Below are 20,787 nucleotides of genomic sequence, written 5' to 3' on the forward strand. Positions count from 1 at the left end.
GAAAGAAGGGATAAGAACTATTTTCATATTATGTATTTATTTTGATTTTCACCTAAAATTTACAAGATAGGTCAGATGTAAATATATATTTTTAATAATAAGGAATGTTTAATACCTTGTTTTCTGCTCTTTGTTCTCAAACACTATGTGGACTTTGATGTATCTCTCTTGTCTGAGCTCTGATGTTTTCTCCCTGTCCTTTGTTTCCAGTCTGATCTTCCCTATTACACATGGCAGGAAGTCCAGGCCCACATTATCCAGATCCAGAAGGAACATCAAATCTGTATTCACAAGAAAGAACTGACAGAGCTGGATATCTACCACCGCATCTTGCGCTTCAAGAACTATATGGTGGCCATGGTCAACAAATCTTTGCTGCCCATCCGCTTCCAGTTGCCACTGCTGGGAGACACCATCTTCTATACTCGGGGCCTTAAGTACAACTTCCAACTTATCTTCTTCTGGGGCCCAGGCTCTCTGTTTGAGAATGAGTGGAGCCTAAAGAATGAGTACAAGCGTGTGGCAAACAGATTGGAGCTGGCTGAGAAGCTGGGATCCCGCATTCTGTGGATAGGCATGGCTAATTTGCTATTGTGCCCATTCGTCCTCATCTGGCAGATCCTCTATGCCTTTTTCAGCTATACAGAGATCCTGAAGCGGGAGCCGGGCAGCCTGGGGGCACGTTGCTGGTCACTCTATGGGCGCTGTTATCTGCGTCACTTCAATGAGCTAGATCATGAGCTGCACTCCCGCCTCAGTAAAGGCTACAAGCCTGCTGCCAAGTACATGAACTGTTTTCTCTCACCACTGCTTACCATTGTGGCCAAGAATATAGCTTTCTTTGCAGGATCCATTTTAGCAGTCCTGATTGCACTCACCGTTTATGATGAAGACGTACTAGCTGTGGAACATGTGCTAACCATGGTCACACTGTTAGGTGTGGGCATCACCATCTGCAGGTCTGGGGACTGCTGGGGAAGAGGGGGATTATTATTTTGATGACATTCACACTTTTCCTGCACCTATTCAGGCCAATTATAAGGCCAGTACTAGTTGGAAAGGCTCAACCTTAGTCAGAATGGAATCTGGTTGGTGGTGCTATGAATTGAAAGGCAGTAGAGAAGGTTTTAGTCTAGAGCAGTGCTTCCCAACCCTGTCCTTGAGGACCACCAGGCCAATTGGGTTTTCATGCTGACCCTGGATCTGCTCCATGTATATTCATTAGGGCTATCCTGAAAACCCGATTGGCCTGGTGGTCCTCCAGGACAGGGTTGGGAACATGAGGAAAGGTCAATGAGCATATGCTATTTTCTGTGTTTATGTTTATTAAAACTCTTTTTACCGCTTAAACTACAAATGAGAACAAAACGGTTTATACAAGAACTCCATTGAAAACAGAAAAGATAGATCCAACACACCAGATAAATGCAGAAAACCCAAAGGAATCCAGTCAGCTGAGTTAAAAAAAAGTTCATCAAAAATAATGCGCTTTCAAATTCTTTTTAAACCCTACTAAAGATTCATTTTTCCTTTTAAAAAAAAAAAATCTTTATTCATTTTCAAAAATTACAAGTGTACAATAACCATCCAGAAATATATTAACTAATCACTTGACAATCTTATTTGTATACCTCCAAATATATATATAGAAAAGAATCCCACCCCCCCTTATCTTATCCAATACTGAAGTGTTTAAGATGTCTGATCATTAGAATAAATAATCAATGGCCCCCAAATCTTTTTAAACTTATTACAGAAGTTGGATAGTTCTAGGTCCAATAGATGCATTGTGGTTTAGGAGCAGGGACATTAGATCATTTGATATTTTTCTGTCCCTATATAAATGCCTTTTGGAAGTTAATTTGGCCCCAAATTAATTCATTGTTAGAAAATCATGTTGGCCTTTCGTATGATACTATATTATTTGGTACATCAATGAGATTTAAAAGTCCAATTTCAGCTAATAATAATAAACTTCTATTAATATTAACAGGGGTTGCCATTCAGCAGATTACAGGAAATTGGAAAGATTATACTAAACTAAATTATACTTTCTGGTGGAATTCAGTATGCCATATTTATAAAATGGAAAGGGTGCTTGCTATGATTCATCTTTCCTTAATTCCAAAGGGAAACTATACCATAAAACTGGGACTAGGTAGAAAAATGCACAATTTCCAGTAGATGCCAAATGATCCTTAGAAATTTGAGGTAAAGATTTTTATATTTGACGAGGAGCATAAAACAATACAGAGGCTGTAACTCAAACAGAGCTTTATAAGCCAACATCAGTATCTTAAATTTAATTCTATATTCTGTCGGCAACCAATGAAATTTTAAATATATTTTATTTATTTCTTTAAAAAAATTATAAACCGCTTAAACCTAGGCATACTTAATCAGCATGGAAATAACATATACATAATCAAGCAAATAACACCTAAAGAATTTACAATCAGAATCGCATCTCCATTAATATAATAGTTCTGTGATTCCTCATCCTAGCTTTACCTAATAGAAGAATAGCCGCATTCTGTAGAGTTTGTAAACGTTTTAGTTGTGTCGACACTATCCCTGCATAAACTAAGTTACTTTAATCCGTTTTTTGATAATACAAAAGCATATATTAGGGTATGTAAAAAATCTTCATCTAAAAAATTCTAATGGATCTGAGTTGTCTCAAAGCTCCAAATCCTTTTGCCACCACTGAAGAAGCCTGCTTTCCAAAGCTTTATCAACTATCAATTATTATCCCCAATATCTAAAACTATTCAATGATTTAGGATCCCATATTAGATTCAAGTGTGGAGACTCTATCTCCTGTAATACAACAGGCTATTAAAAGAGAAGTTATGGTACTTTATGCAAAATAAAGATTCAATAATCATTAAATTAAAAAATAGGGAAATTAATTGGGGGGATAAGGATATATGGAAGTTGTTGGGAAAGGTTAGATTCTGACTTTATTATTGTGAAAGAATATAAAAATATTTACATTAAAGCATGCTATGTTGGTACTATTTGGGTTTATGCCAGGTGCTAGTGACCTGGATTGACCACCATGAAGACGGGCTACTGGGCTAGACGGACCATTGTTCTGACCCAGTAAGGCTGTTCTTATGAAGATAGAGTATCCTAACGGATGTGGATCAAGCTAAGGTAGCTCAGAAGAATTTCAATAATAGGCAGGCAAAAGTCAGCTGCTAATAAGTGAGCTGTGAATAGGAACTCCTCTTATGTGAAGAAAGGCTAGAGGCTGGGGCACTTCAGCTTGGAAAAGAGACGGTTGAGTGGGGATATGATTGAACTCTACAAAATCCTGATTGGTATAGAATGGGTAAAAATGAATTATTTACTCTTTCAAAAATTACAAAGACCAGGGGGTCCTTTTACAAAGGCGCGGTAGTGGTTTAACGCATGGAATACCGCGCGTTAAACTGCCTGCCGTGCTAATACCAAACGCCTCCAATGACGAGGCGTTAGGATTTTAGGCTGCCATGGGGGTTAGCTAACCCCCGTAGCGTGCCTTGATAAAAGGAGCCCTAGGTGACATTCAATTAAGTTACATGGAAATGCCTTTAAAATAAATAAGAGGAAATATTTTTTCACTCAATGAATATTTAAACTCTGGAACTCATTGGCAGAGGATGTGGTAACAGCAGTTAGCATTACTGGGTTTAAGAAAGGTTTGGACAACTTCCTGGAGATAAAGTCCATAGACTGCTATTGAGACAGATATAGGAGAAACCAATGCTTGCCCTAGGATCGGTAGCATGGAATGTTGCTCCAATTTGGGTTTTTGCCAGGTACTTCTTGTGTTGGAAGCAGGATGCAAGGCTAGATGTGACATTGATTTTACCCAGTATGATTATTTGTATGTTCTTAAGAGTGCAAATAACTTTACACTAATTGATTAATGCTGCTGCAAGATTGATCACTAGGGTTCCTAGGTCTACACTTATAATTCCCGTCCTAAAGCAGTTACATTGGTTACCAGTATTGCAGAGAATACAGTACAAAGTGATGTTGATTACCCACCATGCAGTCTACCATCCTGCTCTGGTATACTTCAACAGGGGTTAGAAGAAGTGTGAGGTCAAGTCATGGAATGTGGTTATCAATGAGCGGTCATGTGAAAATACATTATGCTGAGACAAGAGCCTCAAGCTTCTCTATTGTGGATATAGGTCTTTGCATTGATTTGTGGAGGGAAGTAATTTTAAGAAATTATTGGAAATTCAGCATTTAGGTGAATTATTTGGATGGTATATAAATAGACATACTTTAAGAGAAGAAGTGTTTTATGTATGGAAGAATTTTAAAAGGGCTGTTTTATGTAACGTATGTTTGTATGGAAACCGCCTTGATTTTAGGTGGTGTATACATTTAAAAAAATAAATAAATAATTGTTGCCTAGAAATTAGATCAGAGTTAGAATATGTGGCAGTTAATGAAGGCATGGATATAATGAGGATAACTAATAGAAGACTGTAATAGCAGAAAAAAAATATATATCAAAGTGAAAGATCAGATCAAGCTATTGGTTGCAGTGGCATGATATTTTAAAGATGAGATGCAGTGCAGTTTAGTGGGGCTGGAAAGAAACCACTTTGGAATTTCTCTTGATAGAATGCTGTAGCAGTGGTGTTATATGACACCAAGATATTGAAATCAAAACAGTAAACATGAGAGAAACTACTAAAATTAAAACTCAATAATGTATCCTGCGATTTATATGGTGAAGGTTTCACCAGGGCACAGAATGATTGCCCCCCCCCCTCACCTTTAACCCCCAGGATGTTTCATCCCTTCACATTTTACCCTCCAGAATTTTTGCCCCAGTAAATTTTGAACCAGTTATAGTAAAACCACAGAGTGAAATTTTCATTTAAAAAAAGTCCACAACTTGCAATAAAAAATCACAACAGTCAAAAAAATATGTGTAGTAAAAACAGAACGATCAAATAAAAAGTCAAAACAAGACAAGCACAAAAATCACAACAAGCTACAACTAGAATTCGAAGTTGAGGCAATACCTTTGAGATAGTCAACTAATTTTGATTGATTGCTTTTGATCCTTGTTGAAATTGCAGCATATTTCTTACTCCTGGTATTGGCAGGATTTCCAACTGTGATTTGAGTGATTTTGAAGTACCCAGGGGTAAAGGGATGAGAATTCAAGGGGGATAGGGAACAAAAAGTACAAGGGGGCAAAAGGTGGAGGGGCAAAACATCCTAGGAATGAAAGGTGTGGGGGCAAATATTCTGGGGGTGAAACGTACTGGGGGGGGGGGGAAAGTTGCAGATGCCAACAAATAGTAGCAAATCTCCAGGACCAGATTGTATGCCCTCCAGATTTCTGAAGGTACTAAATAAGAAATTATAGACCTGCTATTGCTGCTATACAGCCCAACATTAGAATCTACCACTGGATCTGAAGGCTGGAGAATTGCCAATGCAATAACTTTTAAAATGGGCTACAGGGATGATTCAGAAAACTATAGATCAGTGTGTATGACATCTGGGCAGTGATAGGATCCATAATTAAGAACAGATTTACTAGACAGATTGGACAGATATGGACTTAATGAGGAAGAATTAGCAAGGAAATTCTTGTTTTATCAAGTTACTATTCTTCAAAGGTAAAAATAAACACTTTATATTATATGTAATCTTGTATCCTACCAAATCCTCATTAATTAGAGTTCTAGGTGGGATAAAAGAAGCATATTGCTACATAAAATTAAAGACAAGATATAGATAAAGCATTTCCTGCAAGTAAGCAATATTTTACATGCGTAAAAAGTAGGCACACCTCAAGACTGGAGTCTGGATCCGCTTTTAAACAATTTGTGCTTTAAGGGGCTCATAATCAAAAGTTTAAAATGTCCAAAAACCAGCCTAAAACAGCACTTGGACGTCCTAATAGCAGGTGCCGATAATCAAAACCAACTTTCTGAACGTGCAGCAGCATTTCTAAGCTGCTGTGTGTCCAGAGAGTAAAGGGACATGTTGGGAGGTGTGTTATGTGCGGGAATCGGGTGGACTTCAAACTAGATGTGCCCCAGCCATGATCAAAACTTTCCTAGAGGGAACTTAGACGCCGGCAGTTGTGTCTAAGTTCCACAAAAGTGCCCAAACTGAAAAGAAGACCACTGGAGGATTTAAGGCATGGACCCCCCCCTTACTCCCCCAGTGGTCACGACCCCCTCCCACCACCCAAAGAGCAAAAAAAAACCCCAAACCCTTAGGCTTCCCATCATTTGATCATGGCAGAGGAATTCCTGAGCTGGTTTCGGGGATTCCTGGTGGCTCAGCTGATGGGGATTTACCCTTGTCATGATCAGCTGAGCCATGGAGCCCTACACCCTCCCCCTGACATCTCCGACATACCCCTGATATCCCTCACATCCCACCTCACATCCCGACATCCCTGATATCCCATACCTCCCCCATCTCCGCCCCCCCTCCCTACATCCTCCCAACATTTCTGAGCCCCTCTCCCACATTCCCGGAACACCTCCTACCTTTGGAAGAGCAAACGGCAGGAGGGAAACTCATGCCGTCCTGCCTACAGGGCCGCATGCTGCAATGATGGGGTTTCTCACTACCGAAAAGATGTGCTGAGACTAGAGTCGGTCCAGAGATTGGCCACCCGGATGATCGCGGGTCTCAAGGATCTCCCGTACGAGGAAAGGCTGGATAAATTACAGCTCTACTCACTCGAGGAACACAGAGAGAGGGGAGACATGATCGACACATTCAAGTATCTCACGGGTCGCATCGAAGTGGAAGAAGATATCTTCCTTCTCAAGGGTCCCACGGCAACCAGGGGGCACCCGTGGAAAATCAGGGGAGGGAAACTGCACAGTGACACCAGGAAATTCTTTTTCACTGAAAGAGTGGTTGACCGCTGGAATAATCTTCCACTTCAGGTCACTGAGGCCAGCAGCGTGCCTGATTTTAAGGCCAAATGGGATAGACACGTGGGATCTATTCACTGAGTTAGGTGGGCAGACTAGATGGGCCGTGGCCCTTATCTGCCATCTATTTCTATGTTTCTAATGCATCTTGGGATGCATTGGGAGGGGCCAAAGGCTCTGATTGGCTCAAAATGGTGACTAGCCAATCAGGAATGTGGGGGATGGGGGGCGAAGATGTCAGGGGAGGTACGGGATATCAGTGGAATGTCAGGATATGAGGGCATGTTAGGGGGAAGTTATGGGATATCAAGGGAATGTCAGGGGAGGGGTGTAGGGCTCCATGGCTCAGCTGATCCTGGCTGAGCTAGTTTCGGGGGATTCCTGGTGGCTCAGCTAATGGGGGTTCCTTCTGCCGCAATCAGACAAAGTAGTTGGTGGGTACTAGAGAATGACACGGGGACAAATTTTTTCCCATCCCCCGCAGGAACTTTTCCTGTCCCTGCCCCATTCCTGCAAGCTCTGTCCTCATCTGCATAAGCCTCAAACACTTTATAATCATAAGTTAAGGCAGAGCTTACAGTGCCTATGTACAGAACAGGGACAAAATTTGCAGGGACTGGACAGGGGAACTGAGTTCCTGCAGGGACGGGGAAAAATTTGTCCCTGTGTCATTCTCTAGTGCAGTGGTTCTCAACCCTGTCCTGGAGGTCCACCAGCTACTCAGGTTTTCTGGATAGCCCTAATGAATATGCATAGGGTAGATCTGCATGCCTTTTGAGATAGGCCACTTGGCCTTTATCTGCCATCATGTTTCCATGTCACCTCCATTATATGCAAATCTTTCTCATGCTTATTCAATAGGGCTATCCCAAAAACCCGACTGGCTGGTGGTCCTCCAGGACAGGGTTGGGAACCACTGCTCTAGAGAATGACACAGGGACAAATTTTTCCCCGTCCCTGCAGGAACTCAGTTCCCCTGTCCAGTCCCTGCAAGTTTTGTCCCTGTCCCTTGCTTTTGGATGTTTTTATTTTTGAAAATGGGCAAGAAAGGTAGACGTCCTAAGGACCAAAACTTATACCTAGCTCATTTTCAAAAAGACAGATGTTTGGCAGCTTTGAAAATGGACATTTTTCCTATTGGGTTTGTGGATGTTTTGCACAAAGCATCCAACCTCAGACTTGGGCACTTATTTGATTAAGCCCCTCCACATGTTCTGGGGGCACAATTTTAGGAGACCTGCTGTTTATTCATTTTATATTGATTTATTTACTGATTTATTGTTATGAATCAAACATAACAATTAGAACAATAAAAATATTCAAATAACACTACAAGGTATGGCACAGAATGCTATGTACAATGTCAAACATTTTAATAGACAGCATAGATAAGAGGGAGTAACAGGACTTAGAAAATAAGGGGATTAATTTAAAGAACATTGCACTTGCAGTCAGAAAGGTGAACTTAAGAATAGCCATTTTGGGTCAGATCAACGATCTGTCTAACCCACTATCCTGTTTCGACAGTGGCCAATCCAGCTCACAAGCACACGGCATAACAAAAAAGAAAATCAGGCGATTATAAATTGTACATCATATTCAATGCTGAAAAATATGACCATGTCTCACCTCTTCTTCACAAAGCCCATTGGCTTCCTATCGAACACAGAATAAATGACAAAATCCTTTTATTGACAAGCAACCAACCTGAATTTATTAACAGCCTAATTATACCTTCCACCCAGCGTCTCAAAATCTCTTCACAATTCCCTCTTTAAAGCACATCAATACCATTAGATCTATCAATTTTGCTGTAACTGCCCCCTTCTCTTTGGAACTTCATCCCTAACTATCAACCTCCAGGATAGTATGACACAAGATCTGATCACGTTAGAAAACTGGTCCTCGACATGGCAGCTAGGCTTCAACGCTAAAAAATGTAAGGTCATGCATCTCGGCAGAGGAAATCCATGCAGAACATACTCCTTGAATGGAGAAAGGCTAGCTAGGACTTCAGAGGAACGGGACTTGGGGGTAATCATCAGTGCAGACATGAAGGCTGCCAAACAAGTAGAGAAGGCCTCATCAAAGGCAAGGCAAATGATGGGATGTATCAATAGAAGCTTCGTCAGCCGTAAACCTGAAGTCATAATGCCACTCTACAGAACCATGGTGAGACACCATTTGGAATACTGTGTGCAATTCTGGAGGCCACATTACCGGAAAGATGTGCTTTGAGCTGAGTCGGTCCAGAGCATGGCCACTAGGATGGTCGCGGGGCTCAAGGGTCTCTCATATGAAGAAAGACTGGGCAAACTGCAGCTCTATACCCTAGAGGAGCGCAGGGAAAGGGGTGACATGATTGAGACATTTAAGTACGTCACGGGTCGTGTCGAGGTGGAAAACGATATATTCTTTCCCAAGGGACCCTCGGTCACAAGGGGGCACCCGCTCAAACTCAGAGGAGGGAAATTTAGTGGTGACACCAGGAACTATTTCTTCACAGAAAGGGTGGTAGATCACTGGAACAGACTTCCGGTGCAGGTGATCAAGGCCACCAGCGTGTTCGACTTTAAGAATAAATGGGACATCCACGTGGGATCCCTACGAGGGTCGAGTTAAGGAACTAGGTCATTAGCATTCAGACTTAATGGGGTGGGTCAATAGAGTGGGCAGACTTGATGGGCTGTAGCCCTTTTCTGCCGTCATCTTTCTATGTTTCTATCTTTGTTTAGGAAGTATCCCTTTCTCATTTTAAAAACAAGTTAAAAACATTCTTATTTCAAGATGCTTTTGATACCTAACTGCCCTTATTAGGCTAAACTTTTTCTGATAATATTTATTCAGATCCCCTTCCTAACGTGTTTTCCCTTTTATGTACACTTTCCTCTGATTATTGTAGTTCTTCCTATTTTTCCTTCTTGTTCCTGTTTGTGTATTACATTTCTCCCTCCATATTCGCTGTGATAGGGGATTAACAGAACCGCAAATACAGTGGTACCTTGGTTTACGAGCATAATTCATTCCAGAAGCATGCTCGTAAACCAAATTACTCGTTTATCAAAGCGAGTTTCCCCATAGAAAGTAAGGGAAATTCGCTTGATTTGTTCCCCCCTGAGGCCAGTGGCACTGCTCTACTCCCCCCCCCGAGAACCGGCATTGCTCCCCACCACTCATGAAGGCCCCCCCCCCCGCATGATCTGCCACCCACCCCCACAATCCGGCACCCTCCCCGTACCCATCACCCACCCGAACACATCACTTACCCCCCATCTGGCACCCGGCACCAACGCACAGGACATGCTGGTGCCCGAAGATCTGTCCTCCTGTTCGCCGGGCCTTGAGCATCAGCGCATGCTCAAGGCCTTAGTTCCTGCTCTCTCCAAGATTCTCAGAGATCTCGAGAATCTCGGAGAGAGCAGGAAGTAAGGCCTTGAGCATGCGCAGATGCTCAAGGCCCAGCGAACAGGAGGACAGATCTTCCGGCACCGGCATGTCCTGTGCCGAGTGCCAGATGGGGGTTAAGTGATGTGTTCGGGTGGGTGATGGGTACGGGGAGGATGTCGGATCGCGGCATGGGAACGACATGAGGGGGGGGGATGCTGGATCGTGCGGGGGGGGGTGCTGGATTGCGGGGGGAGGCGCTCGTACTTCGAGGCAAGCTCAGTTTGCAAGGTGCCAATTTTGCAAATGTTTTGCTCGCTGTTTCTATTAAAAACCATCGTGAATAACATGGTGGGAGACCTCTCCTGTTTCTGAAGGAGAAGCAAAACACGATGAACAAAGTGCTGGAAATCAGCGATTTTCTCTGTAAACGCTTGGAATCAGCGATTTCTCTATGCAAGCTGATATAATTTGGGGGGAGGAGCCAGCAAGCTAAAAACCGCGAATGCTGAAACCACGAATACGGAGGGAGAAGTGTATTTGTAAATCACTTAGAAGTTTGATTGAACAGTATAAAAAATTTTAATAAAACTTGAAACTTGAACCCCAAATAGTAACAAAATTCTGGAACCCCAAATAATAGTAGCATTCCTTGTGGAATCCCCAAATAGTAGCAAAATTCCAGATCTCCAAATAGTAGCAGCATTCCATGCGGAATCCCCAAAAAGTAGCAAGATTCCATGGTCACAATGCAGGTGCTTCTACAACATTGCCAAAGTAAGTGGGTTAGGTCAGGGAGAGGAAAGAATGCAGGAGGATGGATATTGGTCTAACCTAGGCCAAACATGAGACTTTTTATGTCTTTAGTGAAGTCTCCAGTGTCGCAATGATGAACAGGAGAGGAACGCTATACTCCTTTCAGTATCATATTGGTGTGGGAGAGGAGCACAGTGTCACAGTGATGGTGTGGCAAAGTAGTGCCATGCTCCCAATCATGTCACTATGAAGGTGTAGGAGTGAAGACCTGAGCTTCAGCTACTATCACAGAGAAGATGCAAGAGAAGAGCATCTCAAGCAAAGAAGGGACAATCAGCTAACATTGCAAAACTACAAAAAGTATCTTTATTATAAAATCCATTTATGAAGACATAAATAGAAAGAAACCATTGTTTGTCAGTAACAGCAGGGCCAATATTAAGTGTTCTGTTGACTGTCAGCTACATTATGCTCAGAAATTCAATTCTGAGCCCTGTTTGATTTTCGGCATTGAAGTTCCAGGTTTGCAGAGTTGGCTAAAGCGGAGCTAGTTAACTAGCTATGGGGCACTGCATAAAAATAAGACTGACTTTTAGGCCTTGGCCATTTAACTGTTGAATATCAGTGCTTAACTGGCCAAGTGCTAATTCCATTTCCTGGAATGCCCCCAAAATAGCTGGTTTTGAGATTGGCACTAACTGGAAATTTTCACTAGCACTAACCAGTTAAGTGCCGCTCAAAATGAACGGTTAGTGATGGACAAGTACTTTAACCGACCAAGATTCATTTCTGGTTGGTTAAATTGCTTTGAATATTGATCTAAGAAAAACAAACATAAAAAGGAATACCCAATATGGCCAGGAGTCTATTTCTCTTAAGAAATATTTTAGCATAAGAATTGCCATACTAGGAGAGTATGCCCAGTATCCTGTTTCCAACAGTAGCCAACCTAGGTCCCAAGTACTTAGCTAGATCCCAAGTAGTAAAACAGATTTCATGCTGCTTATCTTGAATTCAAGAAAGCTTTAGAAAGACAAATGGTATCTCTTAGAGAGAGAGGAAGAGATAATGGTTACTATGGATGGGCAGACTGGATGGGCCACTTGGCCTTTATCTGCCATCACATTTCTATATTTCTATCCTAGGAATAAGCAGTGGATTTCCCCAAACCATATCAATAATGGCCCATGGACTTTCCTTGTAGGAATTTATGCAAATCTTTTTTAAACCCTGCTAAGCCACCATTCTCCGGCAACAAATTCCAGAGTTTAATTACATGTGTGAAGAAATCTTTTCTCCGGTTTTGAGTATTTTTGTATTGGTAGTTGATTGTCACTTTGCTTTTTGTGCTAATTTCTTTTCAGAGGGGTTTTCTTCCCTACTGTGCAGGAAAGGAGCACTGCATCCAGACAGTTTTGTAGTGATGGTGCAGGAGAAGAACCCTATGCTATGTACAGTGTGATATCACAAGTGCAGGAGATGATGGAATTGATTCTTCTTTCTTGTCTTCAGATCCTTCATTCCAGACCAGCACCTGGTGTATTGTCCAGAGCAGCTGTTGAAAGTGATCCTGGCACATATCCATTACATGCCTGACCACTGGCAAGGCAATGCACACCGTTATGAGACTCGAGATCAATTTGCACAACTTTTCCAGTACAAAGCTGTAAGGATCTTCTCTTCTTCCACTTCTAAAGCTCTGCAATGATCATTATCCCAGGACAAACAGGCATCATATTCTCACATGTGGGTGATGTCATCCATGGAGCCCTGGTATGGACAGCTTTAAAAGTACTTCGCCACTTTAAGAAAGTTTGCAAACTACCCGCACTGTGCATGTGCGAGTGCCTTCCCGCCTGACGCAGACTGGCAGCTCCTCAGTTCTTAGTTTTCCGCAGAGCTAAGAATTTGTGTTTCTGAACGTTGTTCAGTTTTTTGCCATTGCCTTCACGCTCATGTGTTTTTTTTTCTTTTCTTTTTAAAGAACATTTTTTCCTCTGGGGCTCTGGCTGCCGAGACCTTCATATTTTCCTCCACGCTTTAGCTGATGTGGTCTTTTTGACCATTTCTTTTTTCAGGCCACTAAATGGGCTAAATAAAAAAAGTGCTAAAGTGCCCAAGACCAGCTTTTCTTCCCTTTTGCCCAGAACACCGGATGGAACTTGCACCCTGTGTACTACTCTGCAGATGGAAAATTCAATAGGAAAGATTGTTCGGCACCGACATGGGCATCGATCATCAATCTTTGTCATTGAAGACATTGGCACTGATGTCGGGAAAGACATCGCTCTGTCTGGTAAGCTAGTACAGAGGCACCAGCTTCCCAACTGGCATCGCAGGTCACTTTGCATTGAGTCTCTTGATGCCGACCACGCAGCAACGACTATCTTCTGGCTTGCCTCAACCTCGAAGTGTGCATCCTCAATGAGGTCACCCTCTTTGGGGTGAGCAGTGACACTGATGGTACTGGCAGGAAAGCCAGAGAAACCGGTGTTTTTTTATTTGGGATGCATCTACACTGCTTAACCCAGTATCTACTCCTTCGGTACCGGTTCAACTAATTACATGGCTACCAGGTCCTGCGGTAGTGCTGCTGGTTTCTCCAGAGCAACATCAGCCTACTCTTTCAGAAAGCACCGGCACCAAAAGAAAACATCGCTCTTTCACTTTCTTCAAAGAGAACAGCTTCGCATCATCAGACCAGTATTGGACTTGAAATCAGCATTGATCTTCTCAACGCATTTATTCATCAACCCTTCATATCTCTTGAGCTTACAGTCTGATCCCAAAGAGGACTTCTCTGAGCCTACAACAAAGTCTCTGCTCAACTGTGCACTAATGGCTAAATCTTCTACTGAAAGGCTATATTTCATAACAGTTGGGCAAAAGAGCTATCACTCAAGCTAGAAGCTGATTCTTCCTACAGTGCTGAATACTTGCAGCACTTAGATTAGGATCAGTCTCCTCCAGAACTTCTCCGCTGTTTCTCTTTCTCAGCCTCTTGGTTGACCAATCGAACCTCAGCTCCAACTGTATTATCTGCATTGGAAATTGATAACCACAGACTTCTGGGTTCTACAGGTCATTCAAGAGGGATACTCTTTTCATAAGACTTTTGAAACGCCCCTCACCATTACAGAAGCTTCCAGAGACTTTCCTGTATGGAGAGGTAAAAAAAAAATATATGTCTTAGTGCCACCAGCGAGTGAAAGCTGCAGTATGGGCACATTTGGTTACCACTTGTACCAGTTCTCCATGTTAGCAATCAGATTGTCAAAATCGCAAATTCTATATTTCCTGCTATGTGAACATAAGAATTGCCGCTGCTGGGTCAGACCAGTGGTCCATCGTGCCCAGCAGTCCGCTCCCGCGGCGGCACTTTGGTCAAAGACCAGTGCCCTATCTGAGTCTAGCCTTATCTGCATATGTTCTGGTTTAGCAGGAACTTGACTAGCTTTGTCTTGAATCCCTGGAAGATGTTTTCCCCTATAACAGCCTCCGGAAGAGCGTTCCAGTTTTCCACCACTCTCTGGTTGAAGAAGAAATCTTTCTCCTTTTAACTTTAAAGAGTGCCCTCTTGTTGTCCCTACCCTGGAGAGGGTGAACAACCTGTCTTTATCTACTAAGTCTATTCCCTTCATTATCTTGAATGTTTCGATCATGTCCCCTCTCAGTTTCTCTAATCTCTCACTATATGACAACTCCTCCAGTCCTTTAACCATTTTAGTCGCTGTTCGCTGGACCCTTTTGAGTAGTACAGTGTCCTTCTTCAAGTACGGCAACCAGTGCTGGATGCAGTATTCCAGGTGGGGGCGTACCATGGCCCGGTACAGCGGCATGATAACCTTCTTCGATCTGTTCGTGATCCCCTTCTTTATCATTCCTAGCATTCTGTTCGCCCTTTTCGCCGCCGCCGTGCATTGTGCAGATGGCTTCATTGACTGGTCAACCAGTACTCCCAAATCTCTTTCCTGGGGGGTCTCTCCGAGTACTGCATTTTGTTTGGATAGTGCCTGCTTTTGATGGATGTTTTCCTTCTTGGATTCTACAGGAATTTCACCATATATCTTGATCCCTTCTCCTACCTAGAATATATCGGACTGGAGATTTATTCATGGTCTGGGGAGGAATCTAACGGGTGTAGAGTCTGTAAAGTTAGATTCCTCCACAAGTCGCGGCTGCTTCAGGATTCCATCATGGGGCATAGAGCCTGTAAGATGTTGTTTTTCCTGTTTTGATTCTACATGAACTCGCCGGATCTAATAGGGGTATAGTGCCTGTAAGTTAGATTCCCACCATATTGGAACCTTCCACTTTTTTATCCTTAAAGCAGGATCAACCAGATGGTTCTCTTCCAAGATGTCTTCTACTGTTCCATCAATGTTTATACAGTACCTTCTAGAAGACATACAGTTGTTTTTAAGTCCTTTTCCTTACATCTGTTCCTTAATGAACATTCATCACACTTTTACTCCATCGTCTTTTTGATTCCAAAAGTGCGGAGGTTTGAGTGGTTTAGGGTAGGAGGAGGAGGCCACTACATTTTTAAAAAAAATTTTTTTTTTCGATAATGCTTTTCTCTTCACTTGATAATTACGCCTCCAGTTCTTCAAGAGTCTCCTTTCAAGTCAACTCTTCTTCGGGGGATGCTACTACTACTTCTTCTCAAAGAAGAGTTTTCACATCTGCAGAGGAACCAGTGTTTTTACTTTTGTTTTTTTCCTCATTCCAAAAGGAAAGTTTCAAGTATAATTCATATTTGATAAAATTGCTTTTTTCCTAGATTAGAAAGCGATGAACAATAAAAATTAAAATGGAGGAGACAAACAATTTTTGGGGAATCACAGACATACATTCGATGAGAGGGAAATGCAGATCTTGTGCCAATTTTAGACCTCAGGAGCTGAACACATTTCCACTAAATGAAAAACAAGTTTCATATGTTCCCTCTGATAACTTTATAATCCCTCTCAGGTCACAACGACTGGCTATGCTCCTTAGATCTGAAAATAACTTTCTTCTCATATTGCAGTGCTTCCGAACTTGTGGAAATTACTCAGATTTCCAATAGCGCAGCACCATTATCAATTTAGAGTCCTGCGTTTTGGCCTTCCTTCCTCTTCCAGAGTACTCATCTAGGCCTGGTTGTAGTGGCAGCAAGTTGCAGACAGTATCTCCAGGTTTTTCCCTGGATGGACCATTGGCTCATCAGTGATCCAACCTTGTAATGGTCTTCGCAGTGACACAGGTCACAGTTTTCTTCTATCAGCACTGGGGATTCAAAAAAATTTTTTTTCCCCAAATCCCAACTTTAATCTAAAAATCTGTGATTTATCAAAGCTTTGCTACACACCTTTTTACTTCAGTTTGTTTCTCCCTCAGCATTGATTCAGCTTTGCGAGCAGACTTATCATCTTCCATCAATCATGACCAGACGTCTGATGGCCTCCATGATGCATGTTACCCCGTTTAAGCAACGTCATCTCAAAGACTTCTCAATATACTATTGCATGTCAATAGTCTCAATCTTGCAACCCATTGTCTCAACACTTTATATTTTGACAATCTCTGTAGTGCTGGATGAGCTCTTTCTTACTTTCCAGGAGGTTTTTGTTCCACACACCTCCACATCAGAAGGTTCTAACCACGCACTCCTCCTATGCATGTGGGGTTTATCTGGATGGTATTCACACTTAAAGCTGCTAATCTACTGAAACAGTTTTTTTTCTATCTATATCTTTGGGAACTCAGAGCCATCTACGATGTTTTCAAAACATTTCAGCACATTGTGACTAACTACGTCCTTCTAGGTCCCAAGGATATTCAGGTTCCAATGTATTACATAAACAAGCAAGGAGGCACAGGTTCTCTCGTTCTTTATCAACGCCCAGAAGTCTTGGAACTGGGCGATTGCTTACAATATATTTTTGAAAGCAGTATACATTCAAGAGAAGCAGTATTCTCTCGCAGACACGACTGGGCGCTCAACTTTGCAGTTTTGCATCACATATTCTTTCTATGGGGGACTCCTCAGATAGACCTGTTTGCGCCCCCCTTCCCCCCACAAGCACACCAGTTCCTTTATGCATTTCCTCCAGTTCCTCTTATCTTCAAGTCACTTATAAAGATCAAGCAGGAATTGGCTACCATGAGTCTGTTGGCCCAGGCATCCTTGGCTCTCCTTTCTACCTCAGTTCAGTATCACGGAACCAATGCCTCTTCAGTCTTTTCCATCTCTTCTAGCGCAGAGTCACGGATATTTTCTGCATATCAATCTACAGGCTGTAAAGCTGCTACTTGGTTCTCATTTCATATATTCACATCTGACTACTGTCACTTCGGCCAAGCAGTATTATAAAATTTATTTTCTTAATGGCCAACTCTCCCTCCATCCCATTGTAGTAAGCTAGGGAGTCCCACATGTGAGAATGTGCTGCCTGCTTGTCCTTTGATAAAGCACGGTTACTTACCATAATAGGTGTTATCCAAGAACAGAAGGCAGATATTCTCACAACCCACCCACCTCCCCTGGTTGGCTTGCTTACGGAATTGAGGAGCAGCGAGTCTGCGTCAGGCAGGAAGGCACTCACGCATGTGCAGTGCAGGGCAGTTCGCAAACTTTCTTAAGTTCTTAAAGTGGTGATGCACTTTTAAAGCTGTCCGTACCAGTGCTCCATAGATGACATCATCCACATGTGAGAGTATCTGCCTACTGTCCCTGGATAACACCTGTTACGGTAAGTAACTGTGCTTTATCTACATCTTCACCTATGGGTTCTAAGTGATCTACAATCACATTCCAAATTTTATCTGTTGGAATCTGCTATGCCTTAACAAATATGCTTCCTCTATAGTTTCTTTCCTGCGGTTCCAGAAGATCCAATTTGTGCAGTAGAAGAATCCGGGAGGCTTGGTGGGATCCACTTTGATTGACTTTTCATTCTGTCCAGAAAAGCAATAGTGACATTATCATGCTCTTTATCATAACTACTACCAAAAAAAGTTCTTAACTGTAAATTTAAAAAAAATTATGTAATAATGCTCTTATCTCAAATACATAGTAGATGACGGCAGATAAAGACCCAAATGGTCCATCCAGTCTGCCCAACCTGATTCGTATAAAAAAAATTTTTTTTCTTTTTCTTAGCTATTTCTGAGCAAGAATCCAAAGCTCTGCCCGGTACTGTGCTTAGGTTCCAACTACTGAAGTCTGTCAAAGCTCACTCCAGCTCATCTACACCATCCCAGCCATTGATGCCCTTCCCAGCCCATCCTCAACCAAATGGCCATATACAGACCAGTGTTCTCCCCAGAAATTTTTTCCAGCCGGGTGGCATGAAAAAGTAGCCGGGTGGGGCGGGATGGGGAAATTTGGTGGTGGGGAAAATGAACCTCCCTCTTTTACTAAGGTGCGCTAGCATTTTTAGCACGCGCAAACCTCTGCGTTATGCGGGAATCTAACGCCAGCTCAATGCTGGCGTTAGTGTCTAGTGCCCGTGGCAATTCTGCGCGTGCTAAGCGCATGCTAAAATCACTATCGCAACTTAGTAAAAGGAGCCCTAAATGTGTACCATTTTTATTAGTTAATTATTATTTTCCAATGCTCAATATGACTTCCTTTTTTAAGGTTTGACATTTGTGCAAGAATATTTTTACTAAATTTAAGAAGTATCCAATTCTAGAAGGGAATAATTAGATATTTGCCCTCTTTCAAATGGTATAGAGGTTTAAAAAAGGGAAAGGCATTAATGAAGTCATTAGGTTCGATCTAGCCATTTATTTCTGCATGAATTTAAACAACTAAAAAAAAAAGATAAATATAGTTCATCCAGTCATACAAGAAATGGCTCTACAGCAGGGGTGCCCACACGTTTTGGACTTGTGAGCTACTTTTAAAATTACCAAGTCAAAATGATCTACTAACAATAAAATTTTAAAAAATACAAAGCACACTGTACGCAGAGAAAATGTTAATTATCATTTATATTCCATGGGTTTTCAAAGAGGTCAAGGCAGATGACTTTATGCAATTTCACCTCAGGAACAACTATACAAAAATAGACAAATATATCCCCTCCATTATTACTAAACTGCAATAGCGGGTTTTAGCGCAGGGAGATGCGCTGAATGCCCTGTGCTGCTCTCGATGCTCATAGGCTCCCAGCGTTAAAAACCGCAATTGTGGTTTAGCAAAAGGAGGCCATAGTGCAAAATATAGACAACAGATATAAATTCTCAAAACGGACACATTTTGATCACTAAATTGAAAATTAAATCATTTTTCCTACCTTTTTGTCTGGTGATTTCATGAGTCTCTGGTTGCACTTCCTTCTTCTGACTGTAAATCCAATATTTCTTTCTTTCTGCCCCTCCCCTTTTCTTTCTGTCTCTCTTTCTCTCTCCCCCTGCCCCCCTCTTTATTTCTGCCTTTCTTTCTCTCTCTCTCCCCCTGCCTGTCTTTCTTTCTCTCTCCCCCTGCCCCCCCAAGCCATCGCACCGATTTCTCTACTTTCCGATTCTTTCCCTACCTCCTAAGCCACCACGCCGATTTCTCCCTGCTGGTCCCCAAGCCAGTCCAGGCACATATAAGCGCCGGACTCACAAGACTTCACCTCTGACGTCAATTCTAACCTCGGAGAAGAAGTTTCAGGCCAGCCAGGCAGTGATTGGCTGGCCCAGAACTTCCTCTCTGTCGTCAGAATTGACGTCGGAGGTGAAGTCTTGTGAGTCCGGCGCTTGTACGTGCCTGGCTTGGCTTGGGGAGGCAGGAAGAAAAAGAATGGAAACGCGATCGACTCACATTGCCTTTGCAATCTACTGGTCAATCGCGATCATATGTGCACCCCTGCTGTTATGGTATCCTGTCCTGACCTGAGGAAAGGGGTTTAGTCTCCAAAAAACTGCCTTATTTCCATTTCCAATTTATAAACTTTAATCAATACAGTTACAATACTACTTGATTCTACGTAAAGCAACAAAACAATTTTTTTCTACCTTTTGTCGTTTCTGCTTTAATCATCTTCTCTTCGCTTTCTTCTTTCTATTCAGCATTTGCCATCACTCCCTTCCATGCAACATCTGTCCTCTCTTTGCCCCTTCCACCCAGCCTCTGCCCGCTCTCTACCCCTTCCATCTACTGTCCACCCTCTCTCTGCCCCTTGCATCCACTGTCCACCCTCTCTGCCCTTTCCATCCACTGTTCGCCCTCTCTCTGTTCCATATGGCATCTTCTCTCTTTCTGTCTCTTCAATAAACTGTATATCCTGTGCCCTTTCTCTCCTTTGTACATGATTCATTTCAGCTTCACCCTCCTCCCTATGCTCAGGCATCTCTCTCTTCTCCCTTCCTTCCTTCCCACTTCACCCTATGGTCTGGCATATCTATCTCCTTCCCTTCTCTCCTCCCATGCCCTGGCATCTCCATCCTCCCCCTACCTTCATATGCGCTGACATCTCTCCCACTCCATGGTCTGGTAGCTCCTTTCCTTTCCCTCCCTCCCATGGTCTTAGAAACATAGAGTATGACGGCAGAAAAGGGCCGATGGCCCAATAAGTCTGCCCACTCAAGAACCCTACCTCCTCGAGAATCCATCTTTTAAGCATTCCTCTGGAGCATCCCCACCAGACGGTCCCATCATCCCTTGAAGTCGAGCGTGGTACTGGCCTCAACTACCTGACGTGGAAGACCATTCCATCGATCAATTACCCTTTCGGTGAAGAAGTAT

The 20,787-nt window shown here is 42.6% G+C and overlaps 1 protein-coding gene across 8 annotated transcripts in view; it reads left to right on the plus strand.

The window, feature by feature from the left end:
• Positions 1 to 20,787, plus strand: part of ATG9A (autophagy related 9A) — a 383,311-nt gene that overhangs the window by 194,986 nt on the left and 167,538 nt on the right. For all 8 annotated transcript variants that reach the window (XM_033944872.1, XM_033944873.1, XM_033944874.1 and 5 more), the window contains 2 exons: positions 211 to 959; positions 12,576 to 12,729. In XM_033944872.1, the coding sequence (XP_033800763.1) occupies positions 211 to 959; positions 12,576 to 12,729 (903 nt within the window). The remainder of the gene's footprint in view (positions 1 to 210; positions 960 to 12,575; positions 12,730 to 20,787) is intronic.

This window comes from Geotrypetes seraphini, chromosome 5, assembly GCF_902459505.1.
Source record: "Geotrypetes seraphini chromosome 5, aGeoSer1.1, whole genome shotgun sequence".
NCBI lineage: Eukaryota > Metazoa > Chordata > Amphibia > Gymnophiona > Dermophiidae > Geotrypetes > Geotrypetes seraphini.